This window comes from Muscardinus avellanarius, assembly GCF_963383645.1.
Source record: "Muscardinus avellanarius genome assembly, chromosome: 5".
Lineage (NCBI taxonomy): Eukaryota > Metazoa > Chordata > Mammalia > Rodentia > Gliridae > Muscardinus > Muscardinus avellanarius.
In genome coordinates this window covers 3,810,127-3,833,236 of record NC_137790.1, presented here as the reverse complement: position 1 = coordinate 3,833,236, position 23,110 = coordinate 3,810,127, and the positions used below count along the sequence as shown (strand labels likewise).

At 53.5% G+C, this 23,110-nt stretch overlaps 1 protein-coding gene across 1 annotated transcript in view; it reads right to left on the bottom strand.

The window, feature by feature from the left end:
- C2CD2 (C2 calcium dependent domain containing 2) overlaps positions 1–22,655 on the bottom strand; it is a gene marked incomplete at both ends in the record, with an annotated part of 58,756 nt that extends 36,101 nt beyond the window's left edge. Inside the window, 3 exons of the mRNA XM_080696438.1 lie at positions 478–573; positions 12,216–12,317; positions 22,386–22,655. Coding sequence (XP_080552564.1) covers positions 478–573; positions 12,216–12,317; positions 22,386–22,655 — 468 coding nt within the window. The remainder of the gene's footprint in view (positions 1–477; positions 574–12,215; positions 12,318–22,385) is intronic.
- Between the last annotated feature and the right edge of the window lie 455 nt (positions 22,656–23,110).

The following is a 23,110-nucleotide window of genomic DNA, read 5'->3' as shown; positions in this document are numbered from 1 at the left end:
AAAAAAAAAAAGAAAGAAACTATCTTTTTCCTTTTCATTTTTTAGTACCAGGGATGGAACCAAGGGCCATTCTACCTCCGAGCCACACCCCCAACCCTTTCTATTTATTATTCTGAAATAGGGTCTTGCTAAGTTGATGCAAGGCTCAGAGTTGCCGAGGCTGGTCTCAAACCTGTGATCCTCCTGTCTCAGCCTCCCACGTACTGGGATTACAGGTGTGCACCATCACACCCAGCTCACAATGTGTGTGTGTGTGTGTGTGTGTGTGTGTGTGTGTGATCATACTTTTTTATGACCACATACAGTACAAGATAGAAATTTGAAGACACCATCATGAATGGTAATTTATACAGACAGGAAGTTCAGCCCCGTAACTCACACCACACCCAGGACTGCACGTGTTCCTCTGGTACTAGGAGATGGCCGTTTACCAGAGCTCCGTAGAGAGCGGGGACTCGCGGAGCCCGGCAGCCTTACCTGTAAGTGGAACGGGGAGAGCCACACGTCATAGCGCTGGGGCCCCGCTCGCACCAAGAAGCCGAGGGCCTCGCCCAGCACACGACAGACCACCACCTGCAGGGGCGACAGGCGAGCGTTACAGGGCGCGGACGCGGGCGCCTGTCTCTGCGGGCGAGCCGGTCTGCACCCCACGCCAGCAAGGTCAGAGCGGAGACTTCCAAACGGCGCTCACGTCTTCCTGTTATGTGGCGATTTGAAAACCAGGAACAATACCTGGAATCCTGGCTTCCTGATGGATTCTCAGGACCTGAAGTCTGTCCTGCCGCGGCCGCCTGCCTCTCTTTCAACTCACAATGAAGGTTGTGTCTTTAAATACTGTTTAAATACTGTTCTTAAACACTGCTTTGTTGCATGTTTCCACAATGGCCAGTTGTAAATTCCCTATGCCTGCCTGCCTTTCTTTCTCTCTCTCTCTCTCTCTCTCTCTCTCTCTCTCTCTCTCTCTCTCTCTCTCTCTCTCTCTCTTTCTTTTTGTGGTACTGGGGATAGAACCTCCAAGCTACACCCCCAGCCCTATATTTTATTCTTAATTTGAAACAGGGCCTCACTGAGTAGCCGAGGCTGGCCGTGAATTACAATCCTTCCATCTCAACCTCCTGAATGCTGGAATTATAAGTGTGCGCCACCATGCCTAGCTTCCCTAGACATTTCTATCTTCACACGGAATAAAAGCCTTCAGCCATCTTCTCTCAGTAAAATTGAGCCTCAAAGAGAAAACAAGTCATAGACATTATGAGCAAAAATTTAAAAATGTATCCATAATACAAGAAGTTGTTTCTACATGAATTATATATATTTCTATATGTATATATTGAATATATTTAAATATATTAAATATATTAAATAAATTAAATCTTATATTAATTTTAAATAAATTAAATTTATTTAATATTTATATACATAAATGTGTTTATATATAATATATATATTTGTGTGTGGTACTGGGGATTCAATCCAGGGGCATACTTCATCCAGGCTACACTCAGCCCTTTTTATTTTTTGTTTTTCCAACAGGTCTCACTCTCTTACTGTGAGTCTTGCTAGGTTATTGAGGCTGGCCTTGAATCTGCAACCTGTCTGTCTCAGCCTCCCAAGTCCTGGGATGACAGGTGTGCACCACTGCAGCGGGTGTACCTAAATAATTTTAACATATCATTGTTTTCAAACATGAAGGGGTCATCCAAAGAACATGGGAAATATTAAACACTTACAAAGTTTTACAAGCATGACAAAAATAGAATCCTAAGACAAGTTAATTTTGTAGAATAAAGATTTCAGAGACAAAGATAAATCGTTATAAAAAAGAACAGGCCAAACTCTAATCCTGGGATGACAGGTCATAAAGCACTGGAGAGGAGTCTTAGCTGTCCCCGCACAGAGCTGTGTAGTTTTACACACATATCTCTATGGGGCAGACGTCCTGGAGGGAGACAGGTTATCCCCAGGCAGCGCGCCAGCCGAGCCCAGGGCGTGCACTCGTGAGCGGGTGCCAGGCGTGAGCGGGTGCCAGGCGTGAGGGCTGCGGCGGCCCCGGCGCTGGAGAGCAGGGCGGCCGGAGGGAGCCCAGGGAGCGTGACCGAGGCCGCCAGCATGGGGACTTGTCTAACTCTCCACCTCCCCGGGGGACTGCTGACCCCACCGCAGGAGGCCACTTGGGGAGGGAGGGAAAATTCTTTAAGTCTCTGGTGGATTTGTCAGAATCTAAAATGCCAAGTGGAAAGATTATCAAAATAATTGCACTGCCTGCTCTTCCACAAAGCTCAGGCTGCCCCCCTTCTTGTTCCCTGGCTTCCCACGGCCAGCCACACCCTGGCCCCTGGGAAGCACACTCTGGTGTCCAGGGGAAAAGGCCTGCGTTACGCAGGGCCAGCAAGGGGGGCCTGGCCTCCATCGGTCCTGGCAGAAAGTTACCTGGGTCTTTTTTTTTTTTTTTTTTTTTTTTTTTTGCAGGTCTGGGGATGGAACCCAGGGGCATTTGGCCTCCGAGCTACACCCCCTGCCCTGTTTTTTATTCTTTTTATTTTGAAACAGGGTCTCACTAAGTTGCAAAGGGCCTCAATAAGTAGCTGAGGTTGTCTGTGAACTGCGATCCTCAGGTCTCAGCCTCCCAAATGCTGGGATTACAAGCGTGTGGCACCATAACCGGCCACCAGCACCATCTTCACACCCACTTTGTGACATCCCTCTCAAAAGACTGACCTACAGGGATGTCCCTTCATCAGTTCCAGAGTTCAGCACAACAACAAAACGTATTCAGATATGAAATATTATCTGTCAGTGCTAATAATCAATGCTCTAGCCCAACACAGTAGCACCTGCCTGTAATCCCAATACTTGGGAGGCTGAGACAGGAAGATCACAGATTTGAGGCCAGCCTCTGGAAGGGAGTAAGGCTCTGAGCAACCTAGTGAGATACTGTTTCAAAAAAAAAATATGAAAACGGGCTGGGGTAGTATAGCTCAGGGGTAGAATGCCCCTCGGTTCAATCCCCAAGACCACACACACACACACACACACACACACACACACAAGAAAACAAGAACCCCGCACCAGGGCTTGGGACTTGGTGTATCTCTGTTCTTTCTTTAGAGTACCCACATTATGCCAATCCCCATCTTCCTTGGGAAACAGTTCAGCCAGGGTCTTGACTCCCGTGAGAAGCCGGGGTTTCCTCTGTGTCCAGGCCTACAGGAAGCCCCTCCCCACCCCCATTCCTGGAAACGCAGTGTCCCAACACGGGCGCAGAGCTACCAAGTCAACAAGCAAATATTTAAAAGGACTTTAGAACTTTCTAGAAAGCATGACTCCAAACTGACCGCTCTGGTCACAGCAGTGAGCGCAGCCCCTGGTGGGGACCTGGTGAGGCTGGGACGCTCTTCATGGCCCCCGGCTGCTCCCCGGATAAGGCCCGCTGCGCAGACCGCGCTTCCCGCTCCCGCTTCCCGCTCCCGCTGGTGTCCGTCTGCAGGGCTCCTTCAGACCTGCCCCGCCCCTCGACAATGATGTCCCATTTGTCAAATGGACCAGGACAAAATAGAAAGGTTTCAGAGCCAAGTAATCTTCTTTTAGCGTATTAAGGTGTTATCCACAATGGGGATTAAACTCTCCCAGCTCGTGCAAACGGGGAGAGCCCTGGACAGCGGGCGGCAGGGTCACCTGGCCAAGTTCAGAGGTCCTTCCAGCCTGTCTGCCGCTGGCCTCCGGGCCGGGCTGGGGCTGGAGTTCTCCCCGCCTGTGAGCGGCGAGGAGCCGGGTCCTGGCCCTAAAGCTCCCTCCCCCAAACGCCTTGTTCCCGAGAACCCCTCCTCAAGTGTCTGAGTCGCTCCGCAGAGAGTTCCAATTGCGTGCAGCTATTTAAATAGAGCTCTCGGGTCCTTGCTGGGGTATTAAGTATCTGCCTTCCAAACAGTCTGATATTAGCATGGGATTTTGGCAAATTCCAACAGAAGCCGTATATCTGCCATCTGCGGGGGCCACAGGGGACTTCTCCCAGAAAGCAGTGATCGCAGCACGGCGCGAGCAGAGCTCTTCAGAGCCAGGGTGCGCGTCCTCCGACGTACGTTCTTGGAAATCTGGCCGAGATGTTTCTTTTCCAAAGCAAGCCAACAAGCCACGGGCTATATATACTGGAAGGCCTCAACTGCAAAGGCTATTTCAAAATCAGCACAAGGCTGAAGGGTGTATTCCAAATGAAGACCCTTGCCCCAGGAAGAGAAGAGACAGCTGCGGGGCTCCGTGTGTGCAGGGCGGCGCCCGGCGCACAGCAGGGATGGAGAGCCGGCAGCGCCCTCACGACACGGCTCAGGGCCCTGCCAGAGAGCAGGGCCGGGGCTTTCGTTCCCCTTTCTGCTCTCTGGCCAGCAGCAAGCCCTTCAACTCAAGCCGCCACAGACTTGGGCCGCGAGCTCTCAGCGGGAAGTGTAGCCCTGTGCTTAGCGTCAGAGCGGACAAAAGCAAGGTGGAGTTCCTCCCAAGCTCTGCGGCTGCCGGCCAACACGCAAGTCCCCTGACACCTGCACACCTCACGGTCCCCGAGTCCCCTGACACCTGCACACCTCACGGTCCCCGAGTCCCCTGACACCTGCACACCTCACGGTCCCCGTCACTGTCCCTTTCAATTAAGCATCTGGCGCGGCCGCCTCGGCTCCTCCCTCCTACAACATCCAGAGAGCTGGAAGGAACTTAATTACTTCTGTCTCCAGAGCAGCCACGGGCACAGCTGAGAAAGCACATGCAAAGGGTGTGTGCGGCTCAACGGTGCCCGCTCCGGGCACGCTGTGTAAGCAAAGGGTTCCAAGCCAACTGCAAGCAGACCCTTCGCTGGTCATTCCAAGTTCCTATCGGGTAGCTTTCCTGACCCTGCAGTCTATCCTCACCTCTGTAAATATTCCTGAAGACAGTAGGAGATAGCTATAAAACACTATTTCTCAGCTGAGTGTGGTGGTGCACACGTATAAGCCCAGTCCTTGGGAGGCTGACACAGGAGGATTGCAGGTTTGAGGCCAGCCTCAGCGACTTGGCGGGACTTTAAGCCACCTAGGGAGACCCTGTTTCAAACTAAGAACTAAAATAGGACTGGGGTGTAGCTCAGAGGCAGACCCTGGGTTCTGGTCCCCGGCGACCCCCCCACACCCCGTTACAGGAGGTACGTGAACGCACAGAACGCAGCAGGCTAAGTGCGCCCCAGGGCTAAAGGTCTGTGAAGGTGCGCTCCTCTTTGATCTACTGTGTGGGGAGGTGGAGATGAGACGTTCCTTTAGCAGAGGCCAGCAATTAGCGCTCCCCACTTGAGCCCTGGTCATCGCCACACCTACCCCTAGTAAACACACCAGCCCTCCTCCCAGGGTCCCGCTCCTCTAGACGCAAGGGAACTCCAGACCTGGCCGGCACATCCAGCGCGGCACATCCAGCGTGCTTCCGCGGCTCTCGGAGGGCGGGGCCGAGGAGACCATCCCGCCGACCCGACCCGCACTCAGCACAAATACCAGGTTAATGGAGTGCCTGAAGTCTCAGGTCATGCAAATCAAAGACTAAAAAAAAGGTCAACCAGACTTCCTGTTTGCAGCTAAGGAGACAAACAGCAAGAGTTTAATTTTTTTGTACTAGGGATTGCGTTCGGGGGCATTCTATCGCCAAGCTCCACCCCCAGCCTCATTTTAGTTTATTTTTATGGGTCTGGGAATGGAACCCAGAGGCATTCGACTTCCAAGCTATATACCCTGCCCTATTTTTTATTTTGAAATAGGGTTTCACTAAGTTGTGGAGGGCCTCACTAAGTAGCTGAGGCTGTCCACGAACCGCAATCCTCCAGTCTCAGCCTCTTGAATGGTGGGATTACAAGCGTGCGCCACCACGCCCAGCTTTATTTTATTTATTTTGTTCTATTTATTTATTTTGTTTTATTTATTTTGGTGGTACTGGGGTTCCTGGAAGCCCTTCTACCTCTGGGCTACACTCCCAGACCTATTTTATACTTTTTTTGTGTGTGTTACTAGGGGTGGAACCCAGAGGCTTTCTACCTCCGGGCTATACTCCCAGACCTTTATTATATTTTATTTGGAAACAGGGTCTCACTAAGTGGCTGAGAGCCTCAGTAAGTAGCTGAGGCTGGCTTCGAACCTGTGCGATCCTCCTGTCTCAGCCTCCCAAGCGCGGGGATTACAAGCGTGCGCCACCACGCCCAGCTATTTTGTTTTATTTTGAAATAGGGTCTCGCTAAGTTGCTGAGGCTAGCCTCCAACCTGCGATCCTCCTGACTCAGCCTCTCAAGTACTGGGATTATTGGCAGGCAACACTGTGCCTTGTAACAATTTTGAATGGCGCTGTCCTGACAACGCAGTGAGGAGCCAGGGAGGAGTAGCAGCAGACCCCAGGCTCCCTCAGGTCACATTCTGGGACACAAATGAAGGACAGATGGCCACGGGTTCCACACACCATGATGTGCGTCAGAGCTCAGCTGGCAACATTTTTATTATTATTGGTTAACTTATGCTCTCCTTCCCCCATCTACCATGGAAAATGCTAGAAGGATGGAGAAAGGCTTGAAAGGCACGAATCGTCTTTGCTAATAATAATAATAAAAATGTCAAAAGCCAGGCGTGGTGGGCATGCTTGTAATCCTAGCATTTGGGAGGCTGAGACAGGAGGATCGCGGTTCACAGACAGCCTCAGCTACTACTTAGTGAGGCCTTTTGCAACTCAGTGAGACTCTGTCTCAAAATAAAGAATAAAAACAGGGCTGGGGGTGTAGCCTGGAGGTAGAATGTGCCTGGGTTCCATCTCAATGATACCAGCGGGTTAACCAATAATAATATAAATGTCAAAAATGATGCCAGGGGCACTGTTGATGGTGTGGTGGCTGGAGTTCGCGGAGGCAGCCTGCTTAGTTGAACTCTAACCTCCGCTTCTTGACAAGCAAGCGACTTACCCTGCCTCAGTTTCCCACAGGGTACAGTGAGCAGGATACCTCTCTGGCAGAGGAGGAGAGTGAAGACGACGGAGAGTGCACACAAGCCCGAGGCGACCCAGACCTGGGTGGGGCGTCCTGAACCTGGGCTTTCTCCCACAGCCCTTGGAGATCCCTGTGCGCCCAAGCGCCTGCCCTCACCCTAGCTCGGAGCAGGCCGAGTCAACCCGCAGGCCCAAGGCCAGGGCAGGATCGCGCCCCACAGGCCCCGCGGGGGTCTCTTATGCCCAACACGTCCCACATCACGGGTATTTCTTTCTCCCACCAACAAGGAATTCTCCAAACCCCAGCACTGCGGGGGACCCTGCCGTCCATTCCACTCTGACCCTGGCCGCTGGGAGTCAGCACGGACCCACAGGACGCAGGCTCAGTCCCCACAACCGCCCCGCTGCAGACCCCGAGCCCAGGTTCCAGGTGGCCGGCTGTACTTCAGAACAACTGTAAACGGGGCTCCTCACCCCTCCTTGGCTCAGTCATTTGCTGGGATGGCCCACAGGCCTCAGGAGCATGGCGTGCTTACTGGTCATGGTTCAGGACCGGCCAGACGGAGGAGAGACATGGAGATCCAGGTCCTGGCACCTTGGAAGCTTTTGGACCCCTCGCCTGGGGACTTGACAGAGGCTTTGTCGTCTTGGCCTGACTGATGATTGGCCAGTGGTCACTGAAGGCGACCTCCAGCCCCCGTCCTCCCTGAATGTGGGGGTCTCAGCCTCACTCCTAATGAGACTGCCCCTGCAGCTGCCTGGGGGTCCCCACCATCTGTTAGCATGCAGGGACCATCCTGAAATGCAGAGAGTTTGGGGAGCTCTGCACGCAGACTCAGGGACAAACGAAGGGTTGTAGCCAGACCTGCCAGGTTGGGGCGCTCCCTCTCTCTGGATGTGGGCGCAGGCGGGCGGGGCACCCCACCCCGCTGCAGGGGTGCCCTTTACGCGCCTTTCCTGGGCGCACGCCGCCTCTGCTAGTCTCAGCACGCTTGTTACACAAGAGCAAGTTTCTACCTACGTCCTCTTTCCTGATGTCCTGGGAGAGGTCTGTTCCAGAAAGTTCCACCCAAAAGATGGAAGCCTTTATTTCTTTATCTCTGGTGGCCTGGAGCCAGCCCCTCCTCTGCGCTGGTGGGAGCTTCATGCTGGTTTCTATAGGACCGAGGAGCTCGGCGTGGAACTCATGGTGAGTTCACGGGTGCCAGCCGCTCCTGTGGCTTTGGGAAGCACGTCTGGGGGCTCTGGGTGGCCATATTTGGAGACTCGGCAGAGCAGGTAGAGTTCGCGCCAGAAGCCATCTTTGAGTGCAAACCTGTGGCCTTCCTCCATGCGGGCCAGGCATCCTGCGAGAAGCTGTAACTGTCTGTTTTGCTGCCATTTCTAAATAAGCAGAGGCCGCTAAGGGTACAAAGATCACCGTAGGTGACGGTTGTAAATAAACCCCACTCAGCCTGGAGAAAGTCTCAGGGGAGGCCGGGACACGCTGGTGGGTCTGGCTTGGCATGGGCGCTCGCCTCGGCTCGGGGTGTAGGGTGCAGTACCGGGGCGGAGTCCAGCATCAGCAGTCCACCTCCGCAAACTTGCCACCACGCCAGCAATGGCGCCGCTGGTATCACTGTTGACATTTTTACTATTATTGGTTAACTTATGCTCTCACGGTTGGTGAGAGCATAACCAAAGCTACTGCTTGTCCAACACAGGAAAGGACCACATGCAGACCCGAGCCCGAGGGTCCCGCCCCCACTCATCCCCCACAGCCCAGGCAGGTCCTCGGGGCCCGGCGGGCGAGCACGGGCCCCTCTGCAGAGGCGTGCTGTGGTGCTGAGGACCCCCAGGCCCCTTCCGGCACCTGCAGCGTGGACGGTGGGCCCCGCAGGGAGGCGAGGGCAGGGCCGGGCTGCGCCTCAGAGGACGGCAGCGGCCGCGGCCACGGTGGGGTAGCGGCGAGTGCTCATGTCCTCATTTGGCAGCAAGTGTGTGAGTCAAGAACGGTGAGGAAAATTGTTACCAAACAAGGCACCGACCACTCGCCACAGATGTGCACCCCACTGTTTTCTGGCAGGCGGAAACTCCCAAGAATACTGCTACAGACACCCCCAACCTGGCAGGGGGGAGGGGCAGACTTTAAGTGCTTTTATGCTGCTTATAACTTTCCTTAATTGTATTAAAACAAATACAATTTAATCATTCACTTTCATGCTTGCAAACGTGTGTGTGTGTGTGTGTGTGTGTGTGTGTGTGTGTGTTGCTGGGGATTGGACCCAGGGGCATTCTACCTCTAAGTTACACCCACAACCCTTTTATTTTTTGTTTTGAAATAGGATCTCAATACTGTGGAGAGTCTCGCTAAGTTGCTGAGGCTGGCCTTGCATCTACAATCCTCCAGCCTCAGTCTCCCAAGTGCTGGGATTACAGGCATGCACCACCCAGCCCGGCTAATCATCTACCTTCATCAGCTGCTCTCCTGGCAATATATCAAGACCCTTAGCCATGCTTCTCCTCTTTCCCAAATACTTGTGCTTCTAGGAACAGAGAGGAAATAAACATATGAGGAAAATATGCTAGAGGTAGGCGGGAAGGACTCTTCCCCGAGCACTTCCGTGCTTGGCCCTGCGCCTGGTGCTGGGCCTGAGTTAACTCCTACCTTCCCTGTGTCCAGCCCAGGACTGGACGTTATCGCTCTGGTCACAGAGGGAAGCCAAGTCCCTCGGAAAGCAGCGCCAGGCCACATGCCGTGCCTCACGAGTAAGATTTTGGAAGAATTTTCATAGCATAGGTGAGAGCAATAAATGGGATGTGGTCTAACTTGTAGGGGAAATAAATAGATAGATTAATAAATAAATACAAAACGCAGAGACTGGAAATGCACACCAACACTGAACCAGGAGACTCCCCCAGCAGTTGGAGAGACCATCATCTCTATGTTTAATACGCGTCTGTGTGCCCAAGCTGCCTAGGTAAACTCGCGTTGCTGTTGTAGTGGTAGAACTCCTCCACTGGAGGCACAAAGGCCCCGTGGCAGCCCGGGCCGAGCTGCTGAGCTTGCAGGTGCCTGCACACTGCGCATGCCGGTCCCCTCTGGGGAAGCCTGACCCCCACAACCACGAAGCCGAGGACACTTGACAAGGCTTGGTAAGCCACAACTCAGCTAAAGGAAAGGAAAGAGCCTTGCTGTGTGAAAGAATGAAAGCTTTAGGAAGTGCGTACACTGTTAACTGGGTTTTATTACTGTGGCAACTTACACCTAATGTAAAATTTGCCATCTTAACTTTTTCTGAGTATATAGTTCAACAGCATTAAAGAGGTCACGTTGTTGTGCGACCATCACCTCCCTCCACCCCCAGAACTTTCCATCTTCCCAAATGGAAGCTCTGTCCCTGTCAAGCGGTGACTCTCCTGCCACCTCCCCAGCCCTGGCCCTGACGTTCTGCTGGGTGTATGAATGTGGCTCTGGTGACCTCTCCTAAGAGGAATCCGACAGCACTGATCCTTTGATGACAGGCTTATTTCACTGAGCACAATCTCTTCAAAGCCCACCATGTTGTAGGCTGTATCAGAACTTTCAGGTTGAGTAATATTTCATTGTCCACATACATCCTATGCCTTATTTACCCACCCATTCAGCTTGGGTCGCTTCTAACTCTTCACTTTTGTGAATGGTGCTGTCATGAACTGGAAGACAAGCAGGGATAGCAACTATGATATCAGACAAGTTAGATGTCAGGCCCAATCTTATTAGAAGAGACAAAGCAGGCCATTTTTTACTGGTAAAAGGAACAATCCAGCAAGAGGAAATAACGACTATAAAAAAGTGTTGAGTATAAGATAGTCAACACTTATGGCCCAAACATAGGTGCAGCTACTTTCATAAATCAAACTCTTTGTGACATTAAGTCCCACACAAGTCCCACTACAATAATACTGGGAGACTCCAAACCCCTCTCACACCGTTAGGCTACACAGATACTATATTGTGTTTCGCTTCTAATTTGTTGGTTTTTTTGTGATCATATATCACCCACTTTCTGTGGAGGCTTTTCTAGCAGTATGAAGACCTTAGAGGTCAGCACACCATTGAGTTCACACCTCTGCTCTGCTGCTCAGCTCATCAGCGAGGGCTGCACACTCTGTCTTTTTTTTTTTTTTTTTGGCAGTACTGGGGATTGAACCCAGTAGCATTCTACCTTTGAGCTATACTCTCAGCTCATTTTTTTTATCCTTTATTTGGAAACAGGGTCTTGCTAGGTTGATGAGAGTCTCACTACTTGCTGAGACAGTGCTCAAACCTTGCAGAACCCTCCTGTCTCAGCCTCCCAAGTACTAAAATTGCAAGTGTGCCCTACCATGCCTGGTTTTGTCCCTCTCTCACTTAGAAAAAGATCAGAAGACACCAAAAAGACACTGCCTAGGCACAAAGAGGCCCAGTCCCTTCCTGCACTGGCAGATGGTACCTGGTACTTGCTGTCCTGGGAGGCTCTTCCCAAGGGGGGCCCAGAAGATCAGGCCCTTGGCTCCCAGGCCCAGCTTCCCACTCTGTGGCAGGAAATGGGCATTGAGCTGTCTGCTGCTAGGTTCCTGCTAGCTCTGCATCTGCACCAGCCTTAGGACATGGCATTGCCACCAAGGCTTCCTCCTGCGACCCCGGTATCTTCGGTGACTCCCCCATGCTCATTCGGGGAGTTCACATTGTGTAACTCCAGTATCCACAATCTCAGGGGAGAGAGCTTTCCAACGCGGTTAGGGCAGAGCCCCTTGGCCACCACTTCGGGAATTACTTAAGCATACGTACTCTCGGCCAGCGAGTCCACCGACCCTTGGGACACCCTGGCACTTGTGCCCCGGAGTCGGGAGTGTAAACACGGGCACTCCCTGCAGCGTCCGCCCTCCTGCTCGTGACGGGGAGGAACGCCATCTACCCTGCAACATGAGGTGGGTAAATAAGCCCTGGGCCACCAGAGTCCTAAACTGTCCTGAAGAGAGAGGAGGAAGGAGGAGGAGGAAGAGGGGGAAGAGGGATACAAGAAGGGGGAAGAGAGGAAGAAGAGGAAGAGGAGGAGGGAAGATGGGAAGGAAGAAAAGAGGGGGAAGAGGGAAAGGAAGGGGAAGAGAGAAGAGGAGGGAGGAGGAAGAGGAAGAGAGAGGATGAGGAGGAGGGGGAAGAGGAAGAAGAGGACAAGGAGGAGGGGAAGAGGAAGAGAGAGGAAGAGGAGGAGGGGAAGGCGGAGGCACGAGGAGCTGCTCACCTTCTCCTGCGCGGCTGACCTGACCTCGCTGGAGACCTCGCTCACGGCCAGCTGCAGGGGCTGCGGCCGCGGGTCCTGTTCGAAGCAGAGCTGTAGCGGGCCCTAGAAGAGAGAATCACATGAAGAGGCGCACGTTCAGGAGCAGCCGGCTTTTGTTTTTTTTCAATTACATATTTGATAAATCTGTACCAATTTAAGAAAATACAAGTAGTCCCGGCCATGGTGAAGTGTTGGCAGGGTCACACAGCTGAGGACCCACCATGACAGCTCGCACTCTGCTCGGCAGACAGAATCCAGGTGGGGGGGATGGGAAAAAACACAGAAACAACCGCAGTGATGGCGCGAGGAAGATGGCGGAGGTGTTCTGCATCCTCAGGTTCCTGGCAGAGGAAGGACGCCATCCCTGGGGCCGGGCTTCTGGCACCCCTGTGGGCCTGGGGGGCAGCTGGCCCTGCAGGCTGCGGCTGGGCGCCCCACTCCCCAGTGAGAACCCTCGCTCCTGTCCAAGGGCTGACGCCCTGCACGTGGGTCCTGGCACTGCCCAGGGCGGGTGGAACCCAGGCCACCCTCTCCCTGGAAGCTGAGAGGGCACACGAGGTGCCCAGGCTGGAGGAGCCAGCCTGCTGCTGCCGGCAGCTTGGCTCACAGCCCTCGGGGGCCTCCTGCCCTGGCGTGCTCCGGTCCGTCCAGTAAACACCTCCATGCGGTAAGTAGCTCGTGTCTGCTTTGGCTTTTGCCATTTACAAACTCTCCAGCAAGAGATGTGCAGTTCAGTTAATATGACCACAGCACGACGGGATGGATGCTCTACGAAAAAGCCACTCAGGGCCCGGCGTGGTGGCGCACGTCTGCAAATGTGATACTTGGGAGGCTGAGGGAGGACGACGCAGGTTCACGGCCAGCCTCAGCAAACTTAGCAAGGCCCCCTCAGCAACTTAGTGAGGCCCTATTTCAAAATAAAAAAAAATCAAACAGGGTTGGGAATGTAGCTTAAATGGAGAACGCCCTTGAGTTCAATCCCTGTTAGCATGGCAGGGGAAAAGGGGGGAGAGAGAGGGAGGGAGGAAAAAGAACCAAAAAGCCACGCAGGGCTTGGATAGCCAAGAAAGCCTTGTACTTTTAAAAGTGAGCTCTTGCCGGGGCGTGGTGGCGCACGCTTGTCATCCCCACGCTTGGGAGGCGGAGACAGGAGGATCGCGCAGGTTTGAAGCCAGCCGTGCTGGCGTAAGAGACCCTGTTTCAAAAATATAAAATAGGTCTGGGAGTGTAGCCCGGAGGTAGAAGGGCTTCCAGGAACCCCAGTACCACCAACCAACCAACCAACCAACAAACAAAAAAAAGTGAGCTCTTATGGCCCAGTGTGGTAGTGTATACCTGGAATGCCAGTACTTGGGAGGCTGAGACAGGAGGTTTATGGGTTCAAGGCCAGCCTCAGGAATTTAACTATGGGTATAGCTAACAGGTAGAATGCCCTCAGTTCAATCCCCACTAACACACACACACACACACACACACACACACACACACACACACACACCTGTGTATGTTCAAAAACGACTCCGGGATGAAATTCTTTGAGTCTCATCCAGACATGCTGTAGACAGTACATCACACGCAACTAAGTTCTGACTCAGTGTTAAGTAACGCAGCCCACACCTGCCCTCCACCTGTCCGGTCACACACTCCGTGGAGAACTGGTTCCACGGTGAGGCGTGGCTAAGGGTGGACAGTACACGGGGTCTGCTCTGGCAAGCGCCGGGCAGATGAGCAGCGATGAGGTGGTCCTGCTGCTATTTCTTAGGAATCCCAGTGATCCCAGCGAGTGAAGCAGCACAGGCCACTTTAATTTACAGAGAATTTAATTTGAACCTCACCCTTTTCCAGCAACATCAACCTCACTCCCCAAAAATTCATTAGGAGCCGGGCGTGGTGGCCACGCTTGTAATCCCCGCGCTTGGGAGGCAGAGACAGGAGGATCGTGCAGGTTCGAAGCCAGCCGCGCGCGCTGGCTTAGGAGACCCTGTTTCCGAATAAAAATGTAAAAATAGGTCTGGGAGTGTAGCCCGGAGCTAGAAGGGCTTCCAGGAACCCCAGTACCACCAAAAAAAAAAAAAAAAAAAAAAAATTCATTAGGAGAAAAATCAATCTTTTTATTTGCAGGTCTGGGAATGGAACCCAGGGGCATTTGACCTCTGAGCTACACCCTCTGCCCTATTATTTTATACTTTATTTTGAAACAGGGTCTCACTGAGTTGCAGAGGGCCTCACGACATAGCTGATGTTGGCCGAGAACCACGACCCTCTGGTCTCAGCCTCCCGAGTGCTGGGCTGACAAGAGGGACAGACTCCGTTGGGAGCGGTTCTCCTGGCTTTGCCCAGGGCTGGGGCTCCTCTGGTGGGAGCTGCAGACCAGGGCACCAGGAGCTTGGTGGTGACACCGCTCTGTGAGCTGGGCCACCCGGCTGAGCTGGCAACACCTGGCACAGAGGCCAGGGCAGGCGCCATGAGCAGAGGCCATCCAGCAGCTGAGGCTGAGAGCGCACACGCCCCTTCCCTGCAGCCCAGGAAAGCCATGCTGCCGGCACAGACACCCACACACACTAAAACTTGGTTTCATGCATAGAATTATTTAAAACATTGCATGATGTTACCTTGTTTCTGTGCACAAGGTACACATAAACAAATTCATGTTTAGACTTGTGATTCCATCCCCAGGTAGTCCGTGCATATGAAAATACTTCAAAATCTGAAATTAAAAATGAATCCCGGCCTTCAGGAGGCTGAGACAGGAGGATTGCAGCTCATGGATAGACTCAGCTACTTAGTGAGGCCTTCTGCATCTCAGTGAGAATGCCCCTGGGTTCCATCCACAGTACTGCACGCGCGCGCGCGCACACACACACAAACACACACACACACTCACTCACTCTGGTCCCAAGCATCTCAGGTAAGGACTGCTCAACCATGTGTAGATGTAGCATCTTACCTGTGGTACCTTAAAGGGTTAAAACCATGAAAAAATTTGCTGGGAAATTTAATGCCAAGCAGCGGTCTTTACAAAGGAAGGAAATCCAGTCTGCCTATCGCTGGAGGCTGGGGAGCAGAGCGGGCCTGCAGCTTGGGACAGATTCCTGAATCTGAATCTGTGCAGCTCCCTTGCTCTGCCCAGGGGAGGTGGCACCCATTTCACCCCCCCCACCCCCCCCCCCCGCCTAGACGTTAGGAAGACTTCACTGTCCCATGGGGAAAGACGCAGGCAAGAATTGCCCGAAAAACACAGGAGAGAGCCGCTCCTCCCCGGACATCAAAGCACACCACAGAGCCTCTGGAATTAACACTGTGTGGCTCTGGACAGAGCGAACGAACCGGGGGGCGGGGCTAGAATAGAACATGCAGAATAGACAAATGCACATGGAAACTTATTTTATTTTGGTGGTACTGGGGATGAAACCCAGGGGCTTTTTACCTCCGGGCTATACTCCCAGACCTATTTTTATATTTTATTTAGAAACAGGGTCTCACTAAGTTGCTGAGAGCCTGCCTCACTAAGTAGCTGAGGCTGGCTTCGAACTTGTGTGATCCTCCTGTCTCAGCCTCCCAAGTACTAGGATTACGCACGAGTGCCCAAATCCAAAGGTCCAAACATCTGAAACGCCCCAAACTTAAAATGTTTTGAGACTGACATGATCCTACAAGTAGAAAACTCTACACCCTGACACTTTGCTTCATGCGCAAAATTATTTTAAATATCGTATAACATTACTTTAGTCTATTTGTATATGGTTCATATAGAACACAAATGAACTTCATGTCCACACTTGAGTTCTAACCCCAAGATAGTTTCGTACATATGCAAATATTTTAAAATCCTAAAGAGTCTGAAATCCAAAATATTTCTGGTCCTAAGCATTTCAGAAAAGAAAAAAATCATCTGTAGGTAGCAAAAGCAGCACTCCAAGTCACTGGGTAAAGATGGATGTCTTTGAAAATTAGGATGGAAAAGAATACGAGGTAGAAATAAACACTAACAAGTGAGCTTACTATTACAAATAAATAACACAACTACTCTGGAGCAGACGAAATAAGCAGATCTAGCCTGAGAAACTGTAGAGAAATATTCCTCAACTGCATATACACTCCGTAACCTAGTAATCGCGTTTCTCGCAGGTATGTGGACCAGCAACTCAAAAACCACTTTGTGTGTACTAAAATTGATCACACAATAAAATATATTGTAGACCGGAAGTGCCAGACATCTTGCTCTTGGAGAAGGGAGTTTCTGGTGAGAAAAAGAGAAGGGAAAATGAACTCCATGCCACTGAGTTGAAATGCAAGGTATTGGTGTTCATGCATGGTGTAGAAGCAAATACAGAGAGAAGATCCAGAACTGTAGATGTGTGCACACGTGCGTGTTAACACGCACACCTGTGTTCTAGCTCAGCGCTGGAGCCTGGGCTCTACACTCTTCAACAGGAACATGGAGGCTGCCAGAGACACCTGGCCAGGGCCAGGGCGGGGGGGGGGATGAGTGAGCCTTTTGGGGGTTGGAGGGAAGCGGGAGGGGGAACTGGGGATGGAACCCAAGGGCATTCTACTTCCAAGCTGCATCTCCAGGCCTTTCCAATGTTTGGAACAGAGCTTGCTAAGTTCTGAGGGTCTTGCTAAATTGCCGAGGCTGGCCTTGAACCTCTCTCAGCCTCCCAAGTCCAAGTGCTAGGGCAGCAGGTGTGCATCACGATGTCTGGCTTAGAATAAGCTTTAAAAGAAAAAACCCGGTCGACTCATAGAGCAAGGAAATGAAAAGGAGAAAGAACGCGGGCTTGATGGATGAGCGTTATGGCTCGAGAGGCTCTGCGTGGCCAAAGGGAGACAGACGTGAGCAGTAGGGTTACTAGCACTAGTGCTGGGTTATAACCAGGTGAATAAAATCAAGACCCAGGGGTCCACAGTGATATAAATGGCCAGCTGGCTGCAGAGACGGAGGGGAAGTGTTCCTGCTTTCAGTAGAGTTCCAGTTGACTGATAAAGAAGGAAAGAGGAAGATGGAAATTGTCATTAAGTGAAGGCCATCTTGTGTGCCTGTCACAGACCAGAGGGGTAATAAATTCAGGGAGAAGTGTGAGGAGCCACAGGATTTATATATCTCAAAGTAGCTCTTTGAGACATGTGCTAACTAGAGGGGGAAAGAGAGGAGACAGAAAGTGCAAGAGAAGAAACCTGCCAGAAACTATCTTAGCAAGGGATGGAAATCGGTATTACTGGTGTTGAGTTGCACCACATCACCTGCACCGTGACACAGTGACCAAAGGGGCCTGCAGCTCAGTGTGCAGCCTCGCTCTGGTCACGGAAAACACCACGCAAATCGAGGGACATTCAGCAGAATAATGATCGACGTTCTCCAGCGACATCAAGGTTGTGAAAAGCAAAGAAAGACTAAATTAAGAAGGATCAGGGGTTGTAATCCAAGTATTTAGGAGCTGACACAGGAGGATCGCAGGTTCGAAGCCAGCTTTGACAACTTAGCAAAGCCCTTCACAACTCAGTGAGCCCCTGTTTCCAAATAAGAAATAAAATTGAGTTGAGGGTTTAGCTCAGGGGTAGAATGCCTCTGAGTTCAATCCCCGGTGCTACAAAAAGAAGGAGGAAGAGGAGGAAGAGGAGGAAGAGGAAGAGGAGGAAGAGGAGGAAGAGGAGGAGGAGGAAGAGGAGGAGGAGGAGGAGGAGGAGGAGGAGGAGGAGGAGGAGGAGGAGGAGGAGGAGGAGGAGGATCAGGTAAATGTCACATGGGCCTGGGAGGAACCCCTGAAAAATGAAGCCTACTTTAAGAAAACTGCTGAAATTTAAATAATGTTTGCAGTTTTAGTTATTGTTACTTCTTGTACCACTACAATGCTAATTTCCTTGTTATTAATTATAGCAACATTGTACCAAGGTTAACTTTTGTACTACTACAATGTTCGTTTCATTGTGTCACGAATTATAGCAACGTTGTACCCATGCTGATTCTTGGCTCTGACCCCTGAGTCGGGTTATGCTTGGTTAAGGAATCTGTAGGGACTCTACAAATTCTTTCAACTCTTTCCATATCTAAAAGTAGTTCAAAATAAAAATTTCAAAATACAGATTTCACAAAAGAGTGCCCCCTTTATTGGTCCATTATGCCCCAGACATACTGCCAAATGCAGTATGAAATAGTCATGAATCAAATAGGATTCATGACATCTTCCCGGGAGTAGATTATCCTCTGGGTTGAACCTGAAGTCATCCCCGTCTACAGATAATGCACGGCGAGGTCAGGACTTGCCCAGGATCACACAGCTCCTGGGCGGGCAGCCGGAGCTCCAACCCACAGTCTCCTCTCAGGTTGCCCCACCGGGGGTCGTCCAAACAGCCAGAGGAGCCCTCTCCCTCTTCAGCAAGCTCCCATGGGCCAGGGGAGGTGAGGTTCGTTTTGGCTGAGTTAGGGCTGAGGTTGGTGCTAACACCCCACTCACTCTTTCCTGGATCCCATCTTGTTGTGAGAAGTGGGATTGTGAAGAGCGACCCCGCTGGCACCCGTCTCTGGGCCCTGCTGGGGATCTGCAAGTCATGGGCCAGCCTCCTTTGATGTTGACTCTTCCCAAGTAAAAACAAAGCACATTAAACAGTGTGTTTTGCCCAGGCCTGGCCCGCGCCCAAGCCTGAGGCCCGTGTCCAGATAGTGTGATGCTGCTTCTCCCCGCCCAAGGGGCCTGCCGGTCACCCCACCCAGGACCAGGGTCTGCTGTGTGGGGCCAGTCGGGCTGAGCACCAGCTCTGCCTGGACTGACCTGGGCTCTGCCCCAGCTTGACGCAGGGACCGAGGAGGGCACAAGTGCCTGCCGGGCGCACACTGGGGGATCAGCATAGGATGCTGGGTGGGGCAGGGCAGGTCCTTGCAGAAAAGGAGGATATAGGCCCTGTGAACTGATATCTAAAAGGTCTAGAGAATCAAATAGGAGAAAGCAGATAAGCCGGGCGTGGTGGTGCATGCTTGTAATCCCAGCATTCGGGAGGCTGAGGATCGCGGTTTGCGGATAGTCTCAGCTACTTAGTGAGGCCCTCTGCAACTCAGTGAGACCCTGTTCCAAAATAAAGAATAAAAAATAGGGCTGGGGATGTAGTTTGGAGGTAGAATGCCCCTGGATTCAGCCCCCAGTATTACACACACACACACACACACACACACACACACACACACACACGGAGGCCTAGGAGGATTCCGACTGATGGCGTGAGGGGCCTTTGACCGATGGCTGGCTCAGAGACAAGTGAGTGTGTATCCAGATGTTTCACTCACAAAGAACTTGAGAAACTTGTAAAATAAAAAAAAATAAAAAAAAAAAAACACAGTGTGCTCTCCGCATCCTGCTGACCCGAGCCCTCTCATGTGACTTTGGCCGGCCAGGCAGGTATACTTCTAAGTTCTCTGGGTGAGTCTCCCAAGCTCCCCGCACGCCTGGCAGCTGACAGCCAGCTGGGAGACCAGCAGTGCTTTCCTCTCCTGTGCATCCAACTCACTGCCCCATGTAACTGAACCGATTTCCAGAGTGAGGGCTGGGATCTGGGGTCCCCTGCTGCTGGCCCCAAGTCGCTGCTCCGGCCTCAGGTCCCAGGAGATCCAGGCTCCTCGTCCAGGACCAGACTTTAAACAACAATACCCTTTTAGCCCTTCTCGCTGGACCTCATTCAAAGGAAACATTTGGGTCTCAGAGTTGAATTTGCTTCCCACAGGGAAACATGGCTGCCGCCCAGAACGGCTCATAACGAAGCTGGTCCAGGCTCCAGGCAGACCTCGGCAAGTCCCTCCAGATCCTGGGCCTCAGCCCACTTCTGGAGAAGGAAGAGGCTCTGTTAGGAAAGTTTAGGGCTCCTTTCCATCTTGAAATACAAAGCTGGTGTGAAACTTATAAACAGAGGGCATACTGTTGCCACTGGCTAGAAATTTTCACCTTTCATCGAAGATGCTGGGTGTGATCAAGTTATGGGCAGCCTTTCCCCATTCTGCAAGTGACAGACCAGGAACTGGACTCTTTCGTGGCTGGGATACAGTGGTATCAGGACAGGGTGGGGGCTGGGGTCACTAAGCTGCGCTCTGGCTCTGGGGGCCCAACAGAGAGCTGGGAGTGTCAGCCCTAATCCGGGATTAGTAAGAATGGCGTGGGGGAGGGCAGGGAGAAACTCCTGCAGGCGTGGCTGCCGGGGGTCAGGGCGCCTGCCCACCGTGTCACTACTGTCACAACAGCGATGGCCCAAGGCACTGGGCGAGTGGCAAGCCAGTAGTAACAGGGGCTGGGCACTGAGATCCTATCTGCCTGCAAACCTTCCACTGGAATTCAAATCAAGCAAGACTCCCAGAGCAACCTCACACCCAGCGATACTTCAGACCCACAAGTGTCCAAACGAGATGCCAAAGAGGAGGCCCTGAGCTGCTTGGGACATGGACTCAGTACACTACTGCTGCTACCAGGCAGGAAATGGGTGGGGGGACTATCTCTAAGACCTCAAGTGACCGGGAGCAGAGAGGACAGAGAAGTACCAACAGGCCAAGCCTCCTCCTACTCCCAGGAAGCCCCCAGCTCCCACACAGACCCTGGGATCAGAAGAAAGGTCTTCCTTCACCCCAAACCCTCACATTCTCAGGTTTACTTGGCCAACCCAAGACCGTGCCAGGACAGGGACTTCTCTCTTTGTCAACACTGCAGGCACAAGAGAACCTGGGGGCATTCTCTCTGAGCCATCATACTTTGGGAGCCAACCAAGAAATGACAGGAAATGAAGCTGGCCATCCCGAATTTGCAGAAGGGAGGAGGGCCGCTGCCTCTGGCCTGAAACTCAGCCAGAAGTCCCTGTGTCAGGACCCAAAAGGTCCTTCACCCAATCTTCTCTCTGGCTTGCACCCTGTGAGGAGGAGGAGGGGAACAAGACCTGTACCGCTTCCGGCCACAGGCCGGCCAGAACAGGGCCTGCGACACTAGGTCAACCAATTCCCTGCCAGCAGCTTCATGGGGAAAATACTGTGTTTGCGCCCAGGCATAAGGGCATAAGGCCTTGAAGGCCGACTCCATGCAGCCGTCCAGCCCTGGGTAGCTGGGGCACCATTCCAGGCACCAAGGCAGACCTCAGTCAACAGACCTGGTAGTCTTTTAGCATTCAAAAGGTACAGTTGCTTTTTTCAGGAGTTCACAACCAAGTCTCCTGAAAAGTCAGGTTCATGCTAATTTACGCCCAAAGCTTTTTTGAGTTTGTCTTGTTTTCCAATGCCATGGACACAAACGCCAAGGCCACAGCGCGAATCCCAGGCTCAGGGCCCGCTGTGGAATATTTTGAAGGCTATAGGTCCAGACAGAGCCTGCGCCTGCACAACTCCCAAGGCCAGTGACCACGGGGCTTCCCATGGGGGTCACACAAGCCGGTGACACGCACACACCCGAAGGCGCAGGGACACCACAGCTGCCGGGAGGTGCTTCCCAACCCTTGCCAGGCTCCCAGTCATCCCTGGGGAATGCCTGAAAATAACACACGCCAGGCGCTGTTGTTAAACTGTCTTAAAAGTAAAAATAAATCACCAAGCAATTAACAATGAAAGAATGGCAGGGACGTGAGGTGGCAGTGTGAACAACAAGCTCGGGGTCAGCTCAGAGGCACGGGTTCACGTCCCGGCTCTGACATCAGCAGCTGTGACCCTATCCTTCAGGCCTCAGTTTCCCCATCTGTGAGACAGTGAAGACACCGATGCCCCGGGCCTTGTGCCGGTTCAGAGAGCCGCAGGGGCTGAAGCCCCCAGCGAGTGTCTAGCCAGTGTCCGGCCCTCAACACACGAACCTTCTCCGGAGGCCTTGAGAAGTTGCCATTGTTGGCACAAGTTCAGCCTGACTAGACCTAAGAGAAGCATATCTGGGTCACGGTTATTCATTTATTAGGCGCGAATGGAGAAGCACCCAAGTGGACCCTGGAGCCCACCAGGGACTCCGGGCAGGGAGGCCCCGCCGGACGGAGACGGGCCAGGTGCGGGTCGGTGCCCGAGCCCGGCGTCTGGTGTATAAAGCAGCACCACCTCGTCCTGACTCGGCCCGGCCCCTAACTCTAGGCGCCCGGCCGGCCGGCGGGCGGGAAGGCTCGTGCAGCCCGGCCCGCCGAGCTCGCACTCACCCGTCTCCTCTCGGCCTCGGCGTTGAGCGCGGCCACCCAGGCGGCCTGCCACTGGCTCCGCCAGCTGTCCAGCGTCAGGATCCAGGACAGCAGCGCGTCCGCCTCCGGGCGCGGCCCCTCTCCGGGCTCCGCCTTGCGCCGCGGCGGGGGTCGCGTCCTGGCCAGCGCCCACTGCGCCAGATACAGGCCCACCGTGCCCAGGGCGGCGACGAACAGCGACACCAGGACGAGCCACTGGACCTCGCCGAGCCACGAGCCCGGCCGGGCCATGCCGATGGCGCATGCCCGGCCGAGCCCAACTTCCCGAGCGGCCCGGCGGGCGGGCGGGCGGGCGGGGGCTCAGGACATCGGGCCCGGGGGGGGGGTCCGGCGGCGCAGAGCGGAGCCGCACCTGCGATCGGGCCGCGCGCTCCGCCGAGTCCCGGGCCCCGCGCGGCCGCCGCGCTTCCTCCTCGCGCCGCCGGGCGTCCCGCCGCGGCCCAGGAGTGGCCGGAGGGGGCCGGGCCGGGCCGGGGCGGGGCCGCCCTCCGCCCCCCGCCCCCCAGGCCCCGCCCCGGCCCGGCCCACGCGCGCGCCGGCCGCCCGCCGCCCTGGCCGCGCGCTCGGGCCGCTGCGGGGCTGCGCCCGGCTGCCCAGCCCGGGCTGCTGCAGGGCGGCCGGCTCGCGAGCGCGCCTGTGCGCAGCTGGAAGGCGGCTTCCAGGATGGCCATTTCCCACCGGCCAGA